Source organism: Castanea sativa, chromosome 3 (genome assembly GCF_040712315.1).
Source record: "Castanea sativa cultivar Marrone di Chiusa Pesio chromosome 3, ASM4071231v1".
NCBI classification, from domain to species: Eukaryota; Viridiplantae; Streptophyta; class Magnoliopsida; order Fagales; family Fagaceae; genus Castanea; species Castanea sativa.
This window is the reverse complement of record NC_134015.1, coordinates 10827682-10851630: the sequence shown is the minus strand read 5'-3', so window position 1 is coordinate 10851630 and position 23949 is coordinate 10827682. Positions and strand designations below refer to the sequence as shown.

At 32.6% G+C, this 23949-nt stretch overlaps 2 protein-coding genes across 5 annotated transcripts; one reads left to right on the top strand and one right to left on the bottom strand.

Moving 5' to 3' along the window:
* Nucleotides 1-250: 250 nt before the first annotated feature.
* On the top strand, nucleotides 251-7354 carry LOC142629509 (sodium/hydrogen exchanger 1-like). The gene is made up of 14 exons (XM_075803516.1): nucleotides 251-535; nucleotides 640-758; nucleotides 1286-1383; nucleotides 1566-1625; nucleotides 1956-2002; nucleotides 2087-2281; nucleotides 2646-2692; nucleotides 3411-3477; nucleotides 4119-4219; nucleotides 5165-5266; nucleotides 5871-6009; nucleotides 6090-6152; nucleotides 6237-6320; nucleotides 6868-7354. The coding sequence occupies exons 1-14, from the start codon at nucleotides 353-355 to the stop codon at nucleotides 7195-7197; spliced, it is 1635 nt and encodes a 544-aa protein (XP_075659631.1). The 5' UTR covers nucleotides 251-352; the 3' UTR covers nucleotides 7198-7354.
* Nucleotides 7355-7929: 575 nt separating this feature from the next.
* Nucleotides 7930-20999, bottom strand: LOC142627528 (uncharacterized). Of its 4 annotated transcripts, none has more exons than XM_075801405.1 (9): nucleotides 20853-20999; nucleotides 18511-18671; nucleotides 16508-17439; nucleotides 13239-13474; nucleotides 13039-13124; nucleotides 12892-12940; nucleotides 10954-11350; nucleotides 9375-9452; nucleotides 7930-8382 (listed from the first exon to the last, which is right to left on the bottom strand). In XM_075801405.1, exons 2-4 carry the CDS (start codon nucleotides 18658-18660, stop codon nucleotides 13339-13341), a joined length of 1218 nt encoding a protein of 405 aa, XP_075657520.1. In that variant the 5' UTR covers nucleotides 18661-18671; nucleotides 20853-20999; the 3' UTR covers nucleotides 7930-8382; nucleotides 9375-9452; nucleotides 10954-11350; nucleotides 12892-12940; nucleotides 13039-13124; nucleotides 13239-13338. The 4 variants fall into 4 exon arrangements, with proteins under 4 accessions (XP_075657520.1, XP_075657521.1, XP_075657522.1 ...); XM_075801406.1 differs by having other exon boundaries at nucleotides 9375-9442; XM_075801407.1 differs by having other exon boundaries at nucleotides 10954-11023.
* Between the last annotated feature and the right edge of the window lie 2950 nt (nucleotides 21000-23949).

Genomic DNA, 23949 nt, shown 5'->3' with positions numbered 1-23949 from the left:
TAGTTTTTACTAGTTCCCACAATTTGGACAGCCCAAAATGCACACAATTTGAAAATAGAAACATTTCTGGTCCAAAAGTTGACTTGGAAGACTTTCATAGTGACACGTGTGTGGGTTGCACCAAACAGCAACTCAATCTCAAAACACAGAATCCAACCTCACAACTACCATTCTTCCCTCCATTTTAAACGGTCTTCAAAAAAAAAAAAAAAAAAAAAAACTTAAAATATAAACAACAGACATGGTTTCTTGGTCTAGAACTTAGAATAGCTTGATCTTTAGTCCAAGGTTGTATCCAAACTCTCCAAAACCCCATATTGTGAATGCCAAATTCTTCTACAGAATCCCAGAAATGGCTGTGCTCGAAACCATACCAGTTCTGCTCTCGTCTACTTCTTCATCATCATCGTTTCTGGACACTAGCACTGTCATTGCACTCACTGTTTTCTTTGCACTCCTCTGTGCTTGCATCATTATTGGACACCTCCTGGAAGAGAACCGCTGGGCTAACGAGTCCATCACCGCGCTTCTTCTGGTACTCAATTTAGAATTGTGATTATTTTTTTTGTGTGGAACAAAGTGGTGTTCAGTTTTTGGGGTGTTGTACTTATTGGTTTGAATGTGTGTGGTTGGCTATAGGGGTTGTGCTGTGGAGTGGTGGTGTTGCTGATAAGTAAGTTCCAGAGTTCACGCTTATTATTGTTTAGTGAGGACTTGTTCTTCCTCTATTTGCTTCCCCCAATCATTTTCAATGCCGGGTATGTTCTCTCTCTCTCTCTCTCTCTCTCTCTCTCTCTCTCTCTCTCTGTGAATTGCAAGTAGTTGCTCAGAATTGGATTACATTTGAATTGGGTTTCTTGTGGTGTCGGATTTGGAAAAAGGATTTGTATACTTTGTAATTATCTTTTTGGATTGGATTTGGGGCCTGAAATTGGATTTTCCTTTTTCCTTTTCTGTATAGGAGAGATCAAACTGTATCCAATGTTGAGTTGAATGTAAACCCTCCAATTCCTATTTAAATGTTGATTCCAAGCTAAAGTAATGCAGCAAGAGAGGTGTTATATGATGATATGGGCTTGAAAATAATTATGAGCAGATGATTGAATCTTACTGAATTTAGATTTATCAGTCTTGATACTTGTGAGATTCATTACCTGATTAATTTTGATGCTTCTTATATGCTATTTTTATGAAAATTCCAAGCTAAAGTAATGTCCTCTAACTGAAGTATGTACTGAATTTTGCATCATACTGATACTGATATGGTTTCTTCCTTTGTTTCCAGTTTTCAGGTCAAGAAAAAGCAATTTTTCAAGAATTTCACCACAATATTGTTGTTTGGGGTAGTTGGTACTGTAATTTCATTTTGCCTTATATCATTAGGTAAGATCCACAATCCCTCATCCACTTCTACCATTTGCTTGTTTCAAGCTTGGTACTGGTATTTTCTCAAAATAGTACAGTGATAAATTACCTTATGTAATAGAACTAATGCACTCATTCCTAGGGATCTTACATTTCACCCAAACAAAGTCTAACTATTCCATTTGTGTTGTCTATACCAGGGGCCTATTTGTTATTTAAAAGAATTGGTGTGACAAGCCTGGATATTCAAGATTACCTAGGTGACTTACGAGCCGTTTTAAATTAAATTTAAATATATTTTTAAATTCCAGAACACAAGACAGGACCAATTTAGATCTATATAAATCTTATATAGATCTAAATTGATCAGAACATGTATTCATGTACCAAATATTTCCATATCGATACATGCAAAATTTTTGTTCCGACAACGGGATAAAAAATGTATGCGAGAAAGCTGCTTTCATTTACAGTTTTTATTATTAAATTAAATACAATATCAATATTAAAATATTGTTGAATCATTTTGTTCATACAGTCATTGATAGTCATCCTTTAGTACTGATCATTTGCGCATCCTTTTTGTGCAGCTGTTGGTGCCATATTGTCAGCAACTGATTCAGTTTGCACACTGCAGGTACACAATTTTCATCCTTACATGAATGTTATACATGGAAATTGACATGCTCCATTAATGCATGATATTTTTCTCATGTTAAAGGTTCTCAATCAAGATGAAACGCCCTTACTTTACAGTATTGTATTCGGTGAGGGAGTGGTGAATGATGCCACCTCTATTGTGCTTTTCAATGCAGTCCAATCACTTGATGTCAGCAACATCGATCTGCTTACAGCATTAAAATTGTTGGGGACCTTCCTTTACCTCTTCTTCACCAGTACTGCTCTTGGTATAGCAGTAAGTTGTTTTAGTGGTTTTTTTCTTCTTCTTCTTATTATTATTGTTTCTTTTCTTTCCTCCTTTTTATTGGGCATCTCTCTTCAATTTTGGTTGTTTTAGATACTGTATGTAAAGTACACAGTAAACCAGAAAACGTGACAATCTTTTTGACATAATTGTGTTGCACTGGATTGTAAAGCATCAAGCTCAAAGGCATGCTAGTTAGTGTTATATTTCTATGATCATATGTTGGAATTTCCATTTTCATTTCGCGTAAAAGTTTTTTTTGAAAAAATTATTATTTGCTTGCTAAATTTTAATACACATTTTTTGGGGAATTTGGTAGACATCATTGCCTAACTTCCTACATGGTAACTTTCAGGCGGGTCTTATAAGTGCATATATCATAAAGACACTTTACTTTGGAAGGTAAAATCAAATTCACTTTGTTTTTAGCCTGAATTTGTTTGTTCCATGTATCCGTTGCATTCACATTTAGTACTGATGTCTTTCGGATGGTTCATTGGTGATAATGTTGATGGATCTATGCCCTTCTTTAATCATACATGCTTATCTTCCCCTCACATATAGTTGTTGAATTTATAGCCATATGTTCAGAGTCTGATGCAATTGCATCACTTGGAAGTATGTATGTCATTCATGACCGGTATAAACTAGGAAATTATTTGCACCTCTATCCTTGCATAGTTCTGAAGCTTATGTATATACATTTACTTGAATCCAAGTTTGTAATTACATTCATCTTCTGAAGACTACATGATTGTGCACATCTGAAAGGTATTAAGAATCTGGAACTAAACAAAAGAAGAGAGCAAAATGGGAAAAGAATAGATGGAATTCAAGTATTGAGAAAATTAGTGAAGGTGATACAAGGAAAAGATGAAGGGGGCAAAATGTGGCTTGAGTCAGTGGTAAATGAGAATATGGAAAAAGATTTAGCAGGATTCATGTCTCAAGATTGAGATAAATGTGAAGGAATCCCATAACCAACACAATCTTGAAATCACCTAGTTGCAATTGTGGAAGGACATCTTATTAATCAATGAGTCTTGTTATATAACTTGACATTGTGAAGTTATATGTAAGTCTTGTTATATAACTTGACATTGTCATTTTTCTATAACAGGCACTCCACAGATCGTGAAGTTGCACTCATGATGCTTATGGCCTATTTGTCATACATGTTGGCTGAGGTACCAAAGACAAATTTTTATATCATTTTAATTATTTATTTCTCTTGTCTTTCTTTAAGTTTTAATTTTTGTTTTATCACTTTTATTTAATTTGGAAAAATCATGATGCCTTGAACCTCCAGAAAGTATGTTCAAAAGTATTAGTATTCATATAAAGTAAAATTCTATAGTTTGTCACATTGAAATATTGAAGGTTTATAGCAAGGAATGGAACAGGAAAAAGAAATTGAAGATGAATGCCTTGCATTTCATCATTCTACCATTCTATCTCCTTTGGGCGCGCCTCTTCAGTAAATTACTTATATCTTGTAATACATGTACATTAGTTTAAGCAGATATTTTGGACTTCCATTGGAATAGATTGCACCATATTCGTTTAATGTTTGAGTCATCTGTAGTTCAAAAACAATATGACTAAAATGAATTGAGTTACCACCCAATAAAAAAAAAAAAGATGTAATCTCATTGCAGAAAACATTTGTCTACAAATACAAATAGAATAATTTAGGGAAATGACATCAGTAGCTTAAACTAATTTTCCAAACAAATGACACCATCTGACTGATGTATATGTGATGAATATGAAAATATCACTCTATTGTTTTTTCTTAAAAATTAATAAATTCCCATTTTTCCTGCAGCTTTTAAATCTAAGTGGGATTTTGACAATATTCTTCTGTGGCATTGTCATGTCTCACTACACTTGGCATAATGTTACGGAAAGCTCACGAGTTACAACCAAGTAAGAACATATCATTTCCCTCTTAATGGTGATAATATTGAACAGCCCCAATTAGAATTAAACTTATTAATTTGTGTATATGAAGTATCATAATGCCTACAACAAGGGTGAGCTCCTATTGCACTTTCACTACAATTTGTTGATATTTCTTGTTGTTGGAGTGGAAAGACAGTGTAATGTTCACAAATCCATGGCAGCATACAAGTACCCTGGTTATTTTTTTTTCAACTGCCAGTAATATGGGGGCATCAACCCACCCTCCAGAAAAAAGGAGATGGACAGAAAATTTGTTCAAATTGTTGTCACGTCAAATTGTAGTGTTTGTAAAATCTAAGAATTTACTCAATAGGACCTTTAGGAACTTAGAAAGGGTGTCTTAATTAATAAATGCTTATAATACTCTTAGAAGCTAAATTAGACAGTACGGCCAACCAAATTAAGTCACATACAGTGCAGAAAGACAATGGATAACTATAAATTTAAAAGCAAATGAGTATTTGACAAGAAAAAAGGGTAATTAGTAACTTTAGATTGAAATGCTGGCAAGCAATGGATGCAAAAGTCATGATATTTTCTTGCACAATTAAGGTTCTCTCAAGCTGGATCCTCAATCAACATTCTTATCTAAAAACATATCTCTCAGTCAGCAATAACCATCGGTGGATTTCATTTGAAAAGGTGTCAGGATTCAAATGTTTACCTATTTACTTTGTTCTCTTTTCCTTTTTACTTCCAATCTCCAATTTACTTTAACTTTGTTTCTATCCTCTCTTTTGCGTCTCTATTGAATAAATTCTTATCAGTCTGCAATTTACATGTTTCAACAGAAATAAGGGACTCTGATCTTTGTACATTAATAGGCAAGAAAAGTGTTAACATTTTAAGAATACAAATGAAGATTAAGCTCCAATGACCTATTCTAATCTTCAAAATGGTTTGATGCAGGCATGCATTTGCAACAATATCGTTCATTGCAGAGACTTTTATATTCCTATATGTTGGCATGGATGCCTTAGACATTGATAAATGGAAAAGCAGCAAAGCAAGGTTACTACTTTCCTATTTCACATTTCAGAGCTCATTGTTAACTGACAGCTAGTATATTGTTTTAGATAATATGAAACAACAATTACCAAATTCAGATATTAAATGTCATGTCATGCATGTTGCTATAAAAATGGTCACAATAAATGCATCGTAAGTTGTAGCTATTGTTTTCAGCAACAAAAAAAAAAAAAAAAAACTTGTAGCTATTGTAACTATTATCTCTAAAATATATATATATATATATATATATATATATATATATATATATATTTTAAAGGAGAAGAAAAGAAAAGAAAATGTCATATGTAGTGCACAAGGCTCCTACTTCTAAGGGGTCTAGGCTAGGTGGTACTGACCATGCTCTCTAATTTCCTAGATAGAAAATCATTGCCTCAAGCCCTCAACTGAACAAAAAATGGCAGTTAGGCAAATACTATATATAATAGTGCAACACATAAGAATATTCTATTTTTATTTTCGTTTTGTTCTCACCAAAGAAAAATCACAATTACCACATTCAGAAGACATGTGATATATTTCATTTTCCATTTTCTTTTCCTATGGATTTGATACCATTTAATTGGTTTCATGCTATTTGTTTCAGCCCAGGAACTTCCATTGCTCTGAGTTCAACATTATTTGCATTAGTGTTGGTTGGAAGAGCAGCATTTGTGTTCCCTATTGCCAATATTACAAATTGCATAAAGAAAAGACCAAGTACGAAAATTGAGCTACGGAAACAGGTGATAATTTCAGATATCTTCAGCACGTAGCTATTGCCATTGATTCTAGCTCAAGCTTTGCTAACCATCTGAAATCTCAGTTTATAATATGGTGGGCAGGCCTTATGAGAGGTGCAGTAACTATCGCCTTGTCTTATAACCAGGTAAGTAGACAAAATCTCAAGTCAATATCAATTGAATATGTTGATCCTTGAGCAGTTATTAACTTCTGCAATTTCCAATTGCAGTTTGCAAATTCTGACAAGACGTTAACTGAAGATAGTGCACTAATGATCACCTCAACTATAATTGTTGTTTTGTTTAGTACCGTGGTATGTTAATTAGCTTCTTGATCTTTAATTTTCATTGCTATAAGGTCCATTATAGTTAAAGTGTTGTCATTGCACTATGCATCCAACCCATCAGCCCTTTCTTTTCATGTTGTAGGAACCCAAAAAATGATGTCATTAAACCAAAAATAACCCAAATCTTGCAAGATATTAAAATAATTGGTTGGGTATACACACTCAAGTATAAAAAGAAAAAAGAAAAAAGACAACTCTTTGAAAGGTCTGCTTTAGTTAAACATAACAATACTTCTTCTCATCAAATCTATTTTCACATCTCTTTTTTTATTTTATACTTCATATTTTAATAAAAACAAAGCCTTTATTACTTCTAATTTTTACATAATGATGTCCAGCCTCTAGTTTATTTCTGGCCTATATATAGAAGAAGATAATCATCAATAAGACTCATACGAGCTTTTATGTTTTAATACAAATGCACATTTAGGCTGCACATTATCGTACTAGTTATTGAACTCACAACACTCTTGAACATCATTATGTGTTCTTCTTTTCTTTGTTCTCCTAACAGGTGTTTGGTTCCATAACAAAGCCCCTTATTGAAGCAGTGTTGTTACGGAATGCAAAACCAGTACATTCAGATGCAACTGACATACCAAGTCTAGATGACTTACAAATATTATTCCTTGAAAATGGTGATCCAAGTGATCAAGGTGGTAGCAATGAACCTGCCCGCCGGAAGGGTAGCTTAAGCATGCTAATAAGTAACCCCACTTCAACTGTTCACTATTTTTGGAGAAAGTTTGATGACAAGTTCATGAGACCAGTATTTGGCGGACGGGGTTTTGTCCCATTTGTTCCTAGTTCTCCAACTGGTGCAGCAGATCCTCAAACTTCTTAAAACTATTTTCTGGTGCAATAAACTTGTAATGGAGCTGCAAGATTTCATTTTTTATTTTTGGTTTTTTTAATAATGCTGAAAAAGGAAAGCATTCACAGAATTAATTGTATCATAGCAGGTAAATTATTTATAGACTTCATTGACAACAGTTGGAGTATATCTATATGTTGATTTTTATTTGTCAGCATTATAAGCATGAATGTGTTATTTTTAAATTATAGTGAATTGAGCAATGGAGCTTTAGTTATTTATTTCGGAAATTTATTGCTCATTCACTTTGAAATGACAATGCAGTTGTTACAAAAATTCCTTAATCAAACATAAAATCAAACCTAGTTATTCATCCAAAAAAATACAAATGGAACCATTGCCATCAAGCATGATCTAAGTAATAAAAGTTCAACATAAGCTCAAGTAACCCAAAGGGGGTTGAATTAGTGTGTTAAGGGTTGACTTAGTGGTTCCTAAAGCCACATAATATCCATGAAATTCTGGCTTTGAAACCTTTAGCCTACATCTTATGGACAACGACATGGGTTTTTCCTTGTAATAAGTTTTTGTTTGTGCAATGAGTGAATTACACACACTCGAGGGAAATCCGGTTTTTAAGCAAAAAATGACACTTGTTTTGAAGACAGGATAATTCTTTGGATAAGTTCAACAAGTACCACAAAATTGTGGCCTAAATGTCAAACTGTACATTTGTGATGAAAACTAAAACTAAAGGACTCATCAAATAAGCAAACTCTTCTCTTGCTTCTTCCAAATCATAACAAGCTGGTTGCTCGATCATTGTTGCATTAGGATAAAAGGATCTTTCCTTTCTCAAGCTCTAATCAATAAAAAATGTTGGTTTGGACCAAAATGACTATTTATGTGCAAAACTTAGAGGATACATTTCACAAGTGTCAACATCATAAATTGACATTTCATCAAAAATCCATGCTTCTACAGATCTATGGCTATCCTTATTCATGTTACCAAAATGTGTTCTTCAAACTCCTTGAAGGTGAAAACTTGAGGTCATCCCAGAGAATACGACCTATTGTAAGTCTAATCTTAAATGGCCAAGAGTTACTACTCTCTGACAAATTGCTGCAAACTTCCTTACTATTGTCACTACTTTCTGAAATCTTGAAGCTATCTTCTCCTGTGCCACTTCCAGGTTCCAACCCTCGCCATTTTCTTCATCATGCAAATGAAATAGAAGTGAGGCAAGAGAAAGAAAAGGTGTGGAAGAAATTGAAAAAAAACTTGCTTTATATTGGAACAATGAGGCATATCATTTCTTTTTTCAATACAGTGCATTTCTGTTATCTATGCTTCATCATTTTCTTGAATATGGTTCGAGTCCTATGAGGCAAGCCTATCTTGCTAATAGTGCAGATGAAGCTGGCTGAGTTCATGTATTAGCACTAATAAAATGATCAAGTTTGATTAAAAACTATAAAGCACTATCTAATGCATAAAATATTACCAAAATTCTGGTCCATTTTTTAGGATTCTTCTAATTTATACTCTCCAACAAGGAACAAGGTTGTCCCAGATGAGTGACCATAACTAAATCGGTCATGGTACTGAAAATTTCCTCTTTTACATTGCAAAAGGCTAAGAAGATACAAATATATAGTTTCAAATTCCCAAAAACATAATAAGGCACACTTCAATTTCAAAGATAGCAGGTTCAGAGATCCCACCAGAATTTTGTCTTACAAAGCAGAGTTTTCCCTTCAAATTGGTCCATATCTTCACTTGTCTTTCAAGAATTAGCTTACAAATTTGTAATTCATTGAGTTGCACCTTCATTGTGTCAACTACTTTTTGCAGTATCTTTATCTCTTTCCGTAAATTCATCCATTCATTTTTGTTCATTGGAAATTTGATCCAAAAGTTCTCATTGGCCTTAACAGGTTGACTTTCTCTAAGATGTGAGTTTACAAGTTTTTGAAGTCCATCAATAAAATGCCATATAATTTAATAACACTAGTTGTCCAGGGTTATGTTTTAAAATTTATCTAAAGAGATTTTACAGCCATTGAGGTTTGAAATATCCAATAAAAGACCAAAAAAAAAGATACTTCTTTTCAATAAGTAAATCTCTATTTTATGATTGTAGGTTTTAGAAACTCAATTTTAAAATAATGTAATCATCACTAAGAATGAAAAAAGTTCCGTACCTTGGGATACATGTCAATGGTTCTATGAAGGTTGTCATCACAATACTGAGAATCTTTTGGCAATTTTTCTGCAAATGACTAAAAACTTGTTGCACTAAGATTCTCATTCCTTGCAACCAGGGTAAGATAACCATCTATAAATCTTCCAAAAGAAAATATTTTTGGTGCGGGTTTGCTTGAAACAAAAGTAACATAAGATTCTACCACCCTAATAACAATGCCCACACTATAACCATTATCATTGTCTCCAAAAAATTTTACGAAGAGATCTGAAACATGACACTGACCCAACATAGAAGCAATTCTTCTAAAGTTTCAATAATTCAGAATTTATTTTTATTGTCAAACCAACCTTGAGAAGGTGTAGAAGAGAATTGCAAGAAACTGAAAATTTTGCCATAGGAAGCACATTAATCAAGCATTCAGTTGTATCCCTTTGTAAATGATGGTTTAGATGTTTGGGAGCCAAATTGGGAAGTCCAAAAGTGTTTTGGGAAAACCATTTTACAGTCCAATGGACTATACATGATGCTACAAGCTCTGATCTCATCCCTTTTACTTTTGATAGTTTGAATCTCATTGAAAAAAGGATCTACTAGAAGGAATGAAAAATCTTCAAACCATCAATTATCACATGTTTTTGTTTTAGTATTGAGTTCTCAACAAAATTTTCTAGAAGCCTAGAACATACATGCACTGTACATCATCATTTCACAAGTTGTATCTTTTTGGCGCATGCAGAAATGGGTTCACTGCTTCTGAAAATATAAAAAGTTTCCTTCCACGATGTAAGTATTAAGAAGTTTATAAAAGCATCTGTTTTGAATATTAGATTTTCTTGTTCAAGATTGTCACTTCCTCTCTAAAGAATGAGCAGAAAATATATAGGAGCAGCATTGGCTGCTGTTAACCATTTATCCATAACAAAATTTAACTACTAACTCAAAAGATTTGGTTCCACCTGGAAGATTGTTTAGGGGGATAATGGGGCTAGTGTCTCTCTGACTCTCTGGCCAATACTTTGGAACACTAGTCTATTCAGATGTACACTTTTAATCAAATGGAGCTGACATAACAAAAAATATATATTTTTAGTCGAAGTTTGAATTTGAACTTGTTGACTTTAATGTTTATCATAGATCTTATTTTCAGTATATTAGTAAAATATTAAGAAGATTGAACATCTTGAATGATTAAATGAGAAGAACTCATAGCTGACTCCATTTTAATTGGGATTATGGCTTAGTTGAGTTGAGTTGAGTTAAGATAGTAAGTGAGGGTAATTAAGATATAACAATTTTGGTTTTTAAAACTTTTATTTTAAGACTAGTTGAACAATTTCAAGGATTTTTGGATACAACAATATAGCCTGGTTTCAAATCCAACAAGAAAGAGAATGAATTCATTTGACCACTATGAGTTTCTTCTTTGGACTAAATAAAGGACACCATATGGAAGCAAATTATCTGTATGAGTCAATTTTTTAATGGAGATTCTAAGGGTTTGATGTCAGCTTTACATTTGTCACACAAAGAAAGATTGATTCATCTGCTATTGAGAACAAAGTAATTGAGTGCACCTTATGCATATAAAAACTTGAATCTCCAACTCTTACGATAAGATCACTTGCAATTTTTTTCCAGACAACCCTGCAAAGAATAAGTTAGAGTTGTTGCCATAAAAAGATCATTTGTACATAAATATTACAAGTAAATCATCAACATTCCTTATAAATGTATGCATAGAGAGAAGTCTATCTTGAAAGAGAGAGGTGGGGAGCAAGGGATGTTATTTTGCTGGAAAAATGACACATATATCATGCTTCCCACCATATATTAAACCACAATTGAAATTTTCTCCATCAATACTTTTCCTTCCCACCGTATGCTTCCTATCATGTGCAGCGATGTCAAACTTGTATTTCGATCTTTTTCGAAAGCTTTATTGCTTGTATCTTTCTTGCTGCTCACAAAGACCTACACTTACATATATATACAGATGGAACTTATGCCAGTGATATACAAATTCAAGCATGTGATGGACAAAAGTACTATGCTGGCCTCTTTACTGAGATTGTGCAATATTTAGTTTGAAGCAGTTACATTATTAACAAGGTTTTTTTTCATTTGGAATCCCTTGAGATTTTAGATAAAGGTAAAAAGAGTGGACAGAATGGGGCCACACAATGATAATATATTGTTCTACAATCAAATTTACTAATAGAGAGACACTAAACCACCTTTCTCCATCAGTGTCATTCTTGAAAAGCATTAAAGAAAATCGTTCAATTGATGGAATAATGTCTTGTTAAAAAATAAAAATTGAAAAGGAAGTCGTCCCAACCATTGAATGGATTCATCTTTTGTTCTTATGTGAATAAATGACAATAAATGAGCATTATCAGGTGTGCTACACTTTTATAAATTGATCTAATTTACTGTTTCAAGTTCGAAAAACTAATAGAGCTCAGAAATACATATAGGACCAAAGAACCTTAGAAATATAAAGATGTCAGTAGTATTTCAATATTCTCCTTTTTTCAGTTCCCCAGTTGAATTTCATCCTTGGCAACAAATTTGAGATATAATGGGGTCAATAGCATTCCAATGTCCTCCTTTCTTTTTTCCCCCTCTAGTCTAATCTTATCACACAACAAACATTATATACACTTGACCCGGAAAAAGAATTTCAACCATTAATCAAGTATTTGCATGAATAATTCATTAGTTCTTAGATTGGATAGGAGAAAGGATTAATAACGTGTTTAAAACAGACCAGCACTACAAAAAATCAGGCTTTCTGCTGCGTTTTAATCCCATGTTACACCCTTCAAAAATGTAGAAGTTCAAGACAGGTGAACACCTCACGGTGTCAATCTCAACACAAATTAGCAAGCATCATCGTCTAAAGGTAGTATTAAGTAGAAAAATTAACATCCATATAGCCAAAAAATCTTTGACATTCTCAATACTTTGACACACTGACATAGCAACATTTTATGTACCCACGAATAGCCAAAAAAGCTGCCGCCAACCACCAAGGAGCTCAAGGGATATTCATCAAACACCTTGTGTCCAATAGTTCACCCTTGGTTCAAAAAATAGAAAACAGAGGACCATACAATAGATATCATACCCTGAGAATAAAATGGCCCACATAATAGTCCACATACTTCTTTAAAAAATGAGAAAAAAAAGGTTCCAATAAACATGATTGCATATTTTAGAAATTCAAGGAAAAAAATAATTTTGAATGAAGGTCTAAAGGTTGGGTGTGAAAACAGCTGTACAACAAAGTGTGCAAATAGCATTCTTGTGTTATCATAAGCCAATAGCATAAAATTTCAAGTATTATACAAACATATTATCAATTTTGAAAGTGCTTACTAATAATGTAAATATATACCCACTTGTTCAGTTTGTCATCTTTACAAGATACTAAACCAATCAACTCTAACAAGCTTAGTAACTTCATATTTTATGTCCAACAAACCATTTAAACCAGAAATGGAACATACCTCTAAGCTGAGTATTCCTTTTTGGCTGTCATTATAACTTACAAAGCCCCTGCAAGATTGATTTCAACATTCAAGGTAATCCACAAGGCACCCACCATCAAGGGGAAAAAAATAAAGCAAATGATTAAAAACTAAGAGGAAAACCACCTTTCTCTTTTCGGTAGTTCAGCTCTGTTTTTCTGGATTCTTATATTCTCTAAGACTGCATAGGTGCCCTCAATTTAAGACGATACCTCCATAGTTGGAATGCAACAAAGTTGAAATTTTGGTATATTGAGTATTATTTAAGCAAATGAGTATACATCTAAGAAATTTTAAGTACCTTTGTTGGAGAATTTGTAATTTACCTAAAATAAAAAAGGCTGCATTCTTAAAGTTATCAGTCTTATTTGCTTGTATATTATGTAATTGATGCAACTTAAAACTTGAGGTCACGAAGACCTTTTGTCAAACATGAAACACCACCCACAGCTCCAAAAAGGTCACATCACTGACAACCAACACCCAAACACACTTGCAGAGCAACAACCAGCTCAAATTTTGTTCAAATCGCCCAAACGCAACCACCACCAAAGTAGATGAGCTGCAAACCATTACAAATCCACCAATAAAAAAAAGAATTAAAATACAGACTACCTAACCATCACAAAATCATAAAAGAGCTCACCTTAGGGTTGTTGCTTGCACTAGAAGTGGTAGGTAAGAATTTAGTAAGCTGATGGTAGAATTAAAATCCAAATTTAATAAATGTAACAACACATTAATTGATTTGAGAGATACAAAAACACAATCCAAATAAGCTTCATCTCAAAAGGGGAAAAAATGAAAGTTCCACCCTAAACTACACAAATAGACATCCATAATAACACATAAGATTAAAAAACAAAGGACTAAGGCTCAATCCAGATGGAAAATATAGAAATAAAATTTAAATAACGTTGGGCCTTCTACAAATGGTTAATGAATGCTGAAATTACACTAGACACATTGAAAGATCATTTGTGTCATTAAGGGCTGTCATTACAATCAAATTAATGTGTAACATCTCCAAACAGGAAGGCATTAACCCCTCCCCCCACCCCCAAATGTCTTTCCAAGGAAAGAGAACAGCGATTGAGCCCCATAGAACCGAATAGAATGAGCAGACACTGAATTTCTCATTTCTCTTCTTCCTCCATCTCACTTGGTTAGCACCCTCTCTAGTGGGGATGAGCATCTAAAAGATGGAGGAATGACGCCACCAGCTCTAAGTCCCAGTCTTCTACCTCCATCTTACATCCCAACTTCTTTGTCCCCCCTCACCCTATCCCACCAACGAAGATTCCATTAAAGATTCTCTATCAGTGGAACTAGTGTACAAGACAGGAAAAGCCATCCTCAAAGGCCGATCTCCACATCAATGGTCATGTCAAAACTGTATCCGACAATCATAGCCAACATTAAAATTAGTGTACTGTAGAAATCTATCTCATTTTGTCCTAATGCTTTTCCACATACTACATCCATGCCTGGGGGGTGGGGGATAATTCTAATGATATCTTGAGGTGACCTAGCTTAGCTGCTTTGCTTGATTTGATGGAGCAACCTTATCACATAGATGACAGCCTTGACCGTTAACTCTAGATGTCACTAACAGAATCTATTATGCCAGTTGTGGAATTGTGGATCTAAAACCATACTGTCATAAGGCAATAACAAGAAAATTCTTTTTTTTATGTACTTCAATGCCTTTGGTGTAAGAATATGAGTGAATAATATGACAGCTACCAAAATCTTAGACACCACAGCCTATAGTACATTCTCTTTTAGTTACAATCCATCTACAATTTATCAGTGTCTTATTGTTCTTTTTATTTATTTATTACAAATTTGTTTCTTAAAAAAAATAGTAAATCTATGCACATACATAAATAGTAGACCTTTTATTTATCTTCCACTTTTTTGGGCGGGGGGGTGTTGAACAAGTGAGCTGTTTGACATGTGAAATTCTAGATAATAATACAAAAATGCATAATTTAAAAGCCAATTAGACTTGTCATACATTTGACTAGTGCTAAGTTCTATGACTCCATAGCCTACAATATCTTGCATTCAGATTTAATTCTACCTTAACCTAACCATTCTCCCATAGTTCTAAGAATCTTAGTTTAAGTTTCTTAGTGTATGACATATTAGTGAAGAAATGGTGGGAAAGAACAAAACAATTTTATGGGAGTATCTACCTATTACAAATATTGAGCTATAACTCATTAATAAATTCTAATACCTTCTATGAGTGTGCAAAGCTTATCAATAAATTGTAATACCTTCTATGAGCATGCAAAGCTTTCCTTGAAATATTCAAGCTATTAAAGCATCCAAACTTGAAGGACTGTGCCCAAGTAGAAACCCTTAAGAAGCCAAATATAGCTTTTGTTCTCTGTTATTATTCTTATGCTAACCAGCCACATTAATAAGATCCAGGACAAGCCTTTTCTATTGCCTCTACAATGCATTTCACTACAAGAAATACCAATCAAATTCCTCTATCTTGACCTTTTCATCAAAGAAAAACCCTGCATCACGTAAATGCTAACATCCTAAGCCAGATGATGGACTGTGTATTACCCATTATTGTTATCCACAGAGATCCAACTTGAAAAAACAGAATTGTTGACTTAAGCACTCTCTGTTTTAAAATGAATTCATGAACTGCACTACTATGAAGCAATTACTGAATTGATTAATAAATTTGACAACACAAATAAACTTTTCTCAAAAAGGGAAAAAAATAAAATGAAAGTTCCCCCTAAACTACACAAATAGACCGCCATAATAACACATATGATTCAGCAACAAAGAACTAAGGTTCAACCCAAATGGAAAATATACAAATAAAAACTGAAACAATATCTGTCTTTTCTATAAACAATTATCATGAATATTGAAATATACTGGACAGATTGATAAATCATTTGTGTCATTGAGATTGTCTTTACAGTCAAATTAATGTGTAGATCTCCAAACAGGTGGCCATTATTTGTGTTTCTTGTAATTTGGGTCTTCCCAAAGAATACATTTGAAATGAGCAGGATAACTGCAATCTTCACAGTTGTAGAACCATTGCTTGGGATCTCGTTCTTCTTCACAGATGTCGCAGTAATACTCCCCAGAGTCATCTTCGGGAATATAACATAGAGTGAAGGGATGCTCATGTTGGTAGTACCATGCGGTTTGTGGTAGTGTAGCACATTTGAAGTCTAGAACAAATTCACAAGTGGTACAACGGAATACTTCGTATTGTTCAGAACCACAAATACTACACTTCCGTGCATAGTTTGTGATTGAGAGGTAAAGACGATGCTCATGACAGGCATGAGTAAGGGTGTTTGAGGTCAAACTACATTGAACATCGAGTTTAAAGTAGCATGTATCACAATTGTAATATAAGCCATTGCACCACTCTCGACAAGCATAACATCTAAAACCATATTTGCTATAATTGAGGGTTAGTGGGTGTTGATGAAGTGGGTGTCGTTTTATTTTGGGTAATTTAGTACAAGATTTATGAAGAAAGAAGCTACAATTGAAATTGACACAACTGTAAAAAGATGGAGTGAGAATAGCTCGTACGCACCCGTCGCAAATTTTGTTATTTGGAACCTCATCAGTAAGCTTTAAGTTATGCACATGGCTGAAGTGTTTGATTTCTGTGGCAATTTCAGTTCCGTCCTCCCCCACAGTGGTTTTTATGACTTTGCAAATTTCTGAGTCAACGGATTGATCGAGCTTTGAACCTACATTTTCCAGCATAGCTTTTGACTCGGCGGACTCCTCCTCTTTAAGTTCCAGCAAATTTATGTCCTCCAAGTTTCTTCGGTCCATAGCACAATGGAGGTGGGTAGCGAAATCACATCTGGAGCAATAGTAAAGGCCATAGTTTGTGTCCACTTTTAGAAAACAGAGTTGACATAATTGGGAGTTGGATTGATGGAGTTCAAGAGAATGGATGAGGTTGAGGGGGTGATTGTGCCGTACGACTTTGAGTTTGCGTGGACGATACGCACATGTTCTATGAATTCCGAAACCACAAGGGTTACACACATAGGGCATACCTTTGTCTTCTTTGCCACAAAGGTCGCAAGTGAACGTAATCCACTTACAAAGGAGGGTCAATGGGTGGTCGAGGTGGACTTCAGCTGCTTCCATGGTGGGCGCTAAAGAACCACATCTAATGTGAAGCTTAAAATTGCAACGGAAACAACCATAACAATATTCCCAACGATTTTCTTTGCAAACCTGGCAATTGCCAAACTCTTTGTAGACTTCAGAACGTTTTTCGTCAAATAGAAGAAGAGGATGTAATGGGTGCAAGGGATGGTGCAACAACCCAAGGGGTAGTTCCGCACATGATTTATGATGAAAGGTGTACCGCCCGCATTTTTTACAACTGTAGCTAGGACCCAATATTGGTTCCTTGCACCCCCAACACACTTCGCCGTAAATTCTGTCTTCACTGAAGACCAACGGATGCTTTGGATGACTAAAATGTTGAAGCTGCTTCATCTCCTAATGACATACACAGACATAGTTAAACAAACACAGAGAGAGAAGTGCCCATTAGATATTTGATTGATTTAAGTCAAGTGTGGGAGCATTTGTTTTGCTCTCTCCAATTTTTGTAAAGAGCAGCAATAGATGTAAACGTAAACGGTGATGATGGCTTTGGGGCTGGGTGGGCATTTGGGCTTACTGTAGAAGCTTCCGATCTGGATAATCTATAACACATGATGGTGGGCTTGGTTTCGCCCTTGTGTTTGGGCTTACTGTTGAAGCCTCAAATCTGGATAACCCATAATAACACATGATGGTGGGCTTGGTTTTGCTGAAGTTTATTTTTGGGGTTTTTGGAACACTTTCGTGTGTTGTGTTTTGGGCTTATTAGTAAATGGTTCACACCGGATTGTGGGCTTGTTATTTTGGGCTTTCATGAATTAAATGAATTGTTGTGTCAAAGCATTTTTTTATTATTTAATTCTGGTTTTAAGCTAGTATTTTGTTATCATTCATTAACTTTTTACTATATATTATCTTCCTCCCTAAAACATAATTCACATCTTCTCTTACTGTTATTACCTAAATTATATTAATATTTATTTAATTCTAGTTGTCATATAAAAATATATTGTTGCTTAGTTTTTACAATGTAAAAAATGGAAGGCAATGTTAGAGAGTTAAAAATATTTAGATATATATATATATATATATATATAAGTTTTAATAATTTTTTTAAAAACCTGTATTGTTAAGTAAGGATGTAGTTAACCTTCAAAAAAAAAAAGTAAGGATGTAGTTATATTGAACAAAGTGTAGATTTTTTAGCATAATATTATTAGGGAAAAAAGTTATCAAGTAATATAATTTTGTACAAGTTACCTGAAGTATTTGATGGAGTGGGTGGATCACATGTTTCATTTTGGGTCTATTGTCAAATAGTGCTGGAGTTTTTACAAAATAATTCATATTTTCTCTCACAATTATACCTTAATGATAATATTTATTTATTTTATTTATCATAAAAAGATATGTGTGTGTGTGTGTGTGTGTATATATATATAACTCTTTTGAGGTGTTTGTTACCTTGGGAATGCTTTTGGGATGATCAGTAGCCTCTGCCGCAGTTTGTTGTTCTTTTTGTACCTCTTTCGCTTTCTGCGTCTGATCCTCTTGACCAAAATTCCCTGCCAGTGAGTCACCACTTTTGCCTTTTAACTTGAGTTGTTGATCCATTGTACAGCTAGCTGAGTAGTTAATCAAATTAGTTTTTTTTTTTAGTTAAATTTCTCAAGTATTTTCTTCTTTAAATATTTGAAAATAATATTATTTTTATTGTTTTAGTTTTTAGTTTTTATAAAAAAATATTTTCTTTATCAATTTTTTAATCAAGCTAATCTATTCTACCGTGCTTTTCAAATTTAATGTGATTAGGCATTATAAACTTAGTAATATACAAAAGAGCTTAAAATTGTGTGTATGTTGGTATTCCTCATTATACTAAACATACAATTTTAATGTGATTGGGCATTATAAACTCAGTAATAGACCAAAGAGCTCAAAATTATAGGGTTTGTGTGTGTGTGTGTGTGTGTGTGTGTTGGTATTCCTAAATATACTAAACAAATATCTTGATAGTGAATTACATGCGATTGCTGTAAGTGAAATACCTTTTATCAAAGCTACATTAAACATAACATGAACTAAACCCATTTGACAATTAATATCGTTAATTCAAGTGCAACTTAACAAGTAAATAGGCCCAATTGCATTTGTAACATTTATAAGAAAAATTAAGCAGCTAAAGCAAACTTATGAACATTAGCAGAAAAACATATACATTCAAATAGACTTGAAGAATCAGCCATCAATACTTATAAGGAAAAGCTTCTAAGTTAGCTTTAATTTCAATTTTGTTAATACGAAGTTTGTATGAATCTCATCTATAACTTTTACTATATATAGACTAGATGGTGTTACTTTCAAAAGATAAAACATATTAGAATTATTTCATTGTGCCAAAAATAAAAAGCATCTCCATCACAAAAGAAAACAGATTAGAGAAAGAAAAAGAAAAACTTATACATAAAGGCTCATACTTGCACTCTCCCAGCAAAGTTTTATACTCAGACCATCCTAACTAAATAACTCTCTCCCCCTTGGCCCACAAAAAGACAAAAAAAAAAAAAAGATTTTGTGGGATGCTCCACTTAAAAGTCTCATACTTATATTTGCAATTGAAGGCTAAAAAAGGAAATTTCATTAGCTTTACGTAAAGGTTAATTAGCTCCACATAAAGGCTTATACTTGCACTTGAGAGTATTAAGAGTGGTTTTAGGATAACAAAATATTCCACAAGTTTTTGTCACAACTTAGATGTGGCAAACTGCAAATAATTGTCTATCACTTACACATGAACTTACCATTTTTTGTCACATTATAGTTGTGACAAAGAAATTCTATAATAATTTGTTGTACTAGATTTTTTCTTTTCAATATTAAAGGTGTCTTGGGACAACTAATGTATAGTAGCAAAAGTATAAGTCAACATCTTTATGTGAAAATTTACAGTTAGAAGGGAATGTGACTTAAGCAAACTAGATTCATATGCTTTTCTCTCTCTCCTTTTCTCTTTATATATTCTTATTACTTGAAGGACTCATATTAGTGTGTGAAAAATATTAGAAGATGTTAATTTTTCATATTTAAGTTCAAAATCACCCACATCATTCAATTTAAAAATATATAAATATACAATGTTGTTACAGTAACTATATAAAAGAAAATCATTGCCCTCAACTAAACCAAAAAGGAAGAAGAAGAAGAAGCAAAAAAAGAAAAGAAAAAAAGAGATAAAGATAGTGAAAGAAAGGTAATGGACCTTGCTAATTAATCTTAAACCAAATGCTACTCTCCCTTTGTTACCATCTATTTTTCTATATTCCTATTACATTTCATATTTCCATTTTTTTACAATATTTTTAACATCTTTTGTGATTTTTTTCATGATGAATGACATTTAGAAACCAATAGACTTTAAGGAACTATATAACTTTTATGTTTGCTCAAAATACATTCAATTAATTCTTAAAATCAATCATTCCAAATATGAAAGTTATATTGCATGTACCTAATCCCATTAGAGCATTGTTCACCTTGTTTACTATAAAGAAAATGGTAAATCATGATATTTTCAAACTTCATTAGCAAATTATAATTCCTTTTATATGTTTACAATTTTTTAGATTATATATATGTGTGTGTGTGTGTGTGTGTGTGTGTGTGTGTTTTCCAATATAGAGTCTATAAAAAATTAAAAATATTCTAGTTTGTTAAGAAAATGAATTTATAGAATAGGGCTAGGAGTTATATACCTTAAATTAAAACTAGAGCATAGGCAAAAAAAATTATTGGAAACCAATAGATACCTTTATAAATTTGTGTATATTTGATATGGTATTGGAACTCAAACTATGCTCACGAAGTCCTTAGTCCTCAACTCCTCTATTGCTACGATGTCTCCAATCTCATGTGCAACTCAATTTGATGTGCAAAAGTAAGGATTAAACACTATAAGAAAGAAAGTGTAAACAAGAATTTAAGAAGGGGAATAAATGTGTGGACATAAAAAAATTGAAATTTGAAATGATGGTGGGGATTAGTGTTGTTTAGTCTTGCCTTATGCTTACCAAATATTAAGCTAGTTTATCATGCTTTTCAAATATCAATGTCACTAACTAAAAATATTCACTAATATATGACAAGCTTAATTTTGTGTGTGTGGTTTTGCATTCCTAAATATACTAAACAAATAAACTTATAGACTAAACAGTATATAGCATCCAATTGTTGTGAAAGTTTGCTTGTGATTAACCTATAATAGACGTTTAATAAAATTATAGATTCCATGTAATAGTGATTTATAAAAAGTAAACATCATGCACCTTTTTATCAAGGTTGCAGTTGATTTCTCATGAACCAAACCTCTTAATTAGCAATAAATATCGCTAATTCAAGTGAAAATTAAGAAGTAAATAAACCCAAAATTTATTGCATTTTTAACATTTATAAGAAAAATTAAGAAAGTAAAGCAACCTATTGTTTATGTATAGTATTAAAAAACCATAGATGTACAAAAAATGTTGGAGAAACAACTATCAATACTTATAGGAACAAAAATCAAACTTTGGCTTTATAACACCTTTAAGGAAGCTTCCAAGTTAGCCCTAATTTAAATTTTGTTAATGTAAAGTTTATAGGGAGCTCATCCAAGCTTCTACTATATATAGATTTGATGATGTTGCCTTTCTAAGGATAAATTTATCAAATTTCATCTTGCCAAAACAGAAAAACATCTCCAATACCATAGACAAAGAATTGGAAAAAGAAAAAGAAAAGCATATGCTTGCCTTCTATATGCAAGAAAGTAATGAACTTATTCTTCCCAACCTAGATGTATATACTAGTCTTCTCTTTTCTCTTTTTTTTTTTTTGAAAGAAACTTTTATTCATGCCTAGATGTCATAATAATATTTATTTTTCCTTTCGCCCCCCTCCTAAACATGTCTAGCTGAGTAGTTAATCAAATTAGTTTTTTTTTTTTTTTTTTTCGGTTAAATTTCTCAAGTATTTTCTTCTTTAAATATTTCAAAATAATATTATTTTTATTGTTTTAGTTTTTAGTTTTTAGAAAAAATATTTTCTTTATCATTTTTTTAATTTTTTAATCAAGCTAATCTATTCTACTGTGCTTTTCAAATTTAATGTGATTAGGCATTATAAACTCAGTAATATACAAAAGAGCTTAAAATTGTGTGTGTGTGTGTGTGTTGGTATTCCTCATTATACTAAACATACAATTTAAATGTGATTAGGCATTATAAACTCAGTAATAGACCAAAGAGCTCAAAATTATAGGGTTTGTGTGTGTGTGTGTGCGCGCGCGCGTGTGTGTTGGTATTCATAAATATACTAAACAAATATCTTTATAGTGAATTGCATCCGATTGCTATAAGTGAAATACCTTTTATCAAAGCTACATTAAACATAACATGAACTAAACCCATTTGACAATTAATATTGTTAATTCAAGTGCAACTTAACAAGTAAATAGGCCCAATTGCATTTGTAACATTTATAAGAAAAATTAAGCAGCTAAAGCAAACTTATGAACATTAGCAAAAAAACATATACATACAAATAGACTTGAAGAATCAGCCATCCATACTTATAAGGAAAAGCTTCTAAGTTAGCTTTAATTTCAATTTTGTTAATACGAAGTTTGTATGAATCTCATCTATAACTTTTACTATATATAGACTAGATGGTGTTACTTTCAAAAGATAAAACATATTAGAATTATTCCATTGTGCCAAAAATAAAAAGCATCTCCATCACAAAAGAAAACAAATTAGAGAAAGAAAAAGAAAAACTTATACATAAAGGCTCATACTTGCACTCTCCCAGCAAAGTTTTATATTCAGACCATCCTAACTAAATAACTATATCCCCCTTGGCCCACAAAAAGACAAAAAAAAAAAAAAAAAATGTTGTGGGGTGTTCCACTTAAAAGTCTCATACTTATATTTGCAGTTGAAGGCTAAAAAAAGGAAATTTCATTAGTTTTACGTAAAGGTTAATTAGCTCCACATCAAAGCTTATACTTGCACTTGAGAGTATTAAGAGTGGTTCTAGGACAACAAAATATTCCACAATTTTTTGTCACAACTTAGATGTGGCAAACTGCAAGTAATTGTTTATCACTTACACATGAACTTACCATTTTTTTGTCACTATTCACACTTTGTCACATCATAGCTGTGACAAAGAAATTCTATAATAATTTGTTGTACTAGATTTTTTCTTTTCAATATTAAAGGTTTCTTGGGACAACTAATGTATAGTAGCAAAAATATAAGCCAACATCTTTATGTGAAAATTTACAGTTAGAAGGGAATGTGACTTAAGCAAACTAGATTCATATGCTTTTCTCTCTCTCCTTTTCTCTTTATATATTCTTATTACTTGAACGACTCGTATTAGTGTGTGAAAAATATTAGAAGATGTTAATTTTTCATATTTAAGTTCAAAATCACCCACGTCATTCAATTTAAAAATATATAAATATACAATGTTGTTACAGTAACTATATAAAAGAAAATCATTGCCCTCAACTAAACCAAAAAGGAAGAAGAAGAAGAAGCAAAAAAAAAAAAGAAAAAAAAGAAAAGAAAAAAGAGATAAAGATAGTGAAAGAAAGGTAATGGACCTTGCTAATTAATCTTAAACCAAATGCTACTCTCCCTTTGTTACCATTTATTTTTCTATATTCCTATTACATTTCATATTTCCATTTTTTTAACATCTTTTGTGATTTTTTTCATGATTAATGACATTTAGAAACCAATAGACTTTAAGGAACCATATAACTTTTATGTTTGCTCAAAATACATTCAATTAATTCTTAAAATCAATCATTCCAAATATGAAAGTTATATTGCATGTACCTAATCCCATTAGAGCATT

Bases quoted from the DNA above. Each gene is read 5' to 3' on its own strand.
- LOC142629509 (XM_075803516.1), top strand. From the start codon at position 353: ATGGCTGTGCTCGAAACCATACCAGTTCTGCTCTCGTCTACTTCTTCA. The intron at 1,384-1,565 runs GTAAGATCCACA...TGTCTATACCAG, and splicing joins ATTTTGCCTTATATCATTAG to GGGCCTATTTGTTATTTAAA. The intron at 5,267-5,870 runs GTTACTACTTTC...TATTTGTTTCAG, and splicing joins TGGAAAAGCAGCAAAGCAAG to CCCAGGAACTTCCATTGCTC.
- LOC142627528 (XM_075801404.1), bottom strand. From the start codon at position 18,660: ATGGATCAACAACTCAAGTTAAAAGGCAAAAGTGGTGACTCACTGGCA. The intron at 17,440-18,510 runs GTAACAAACACC...GTATGTCATTAG, and splicing joins ATCCCAAAAGCATTCCCAAG to GAGATGAAGCAGCTTCAACA.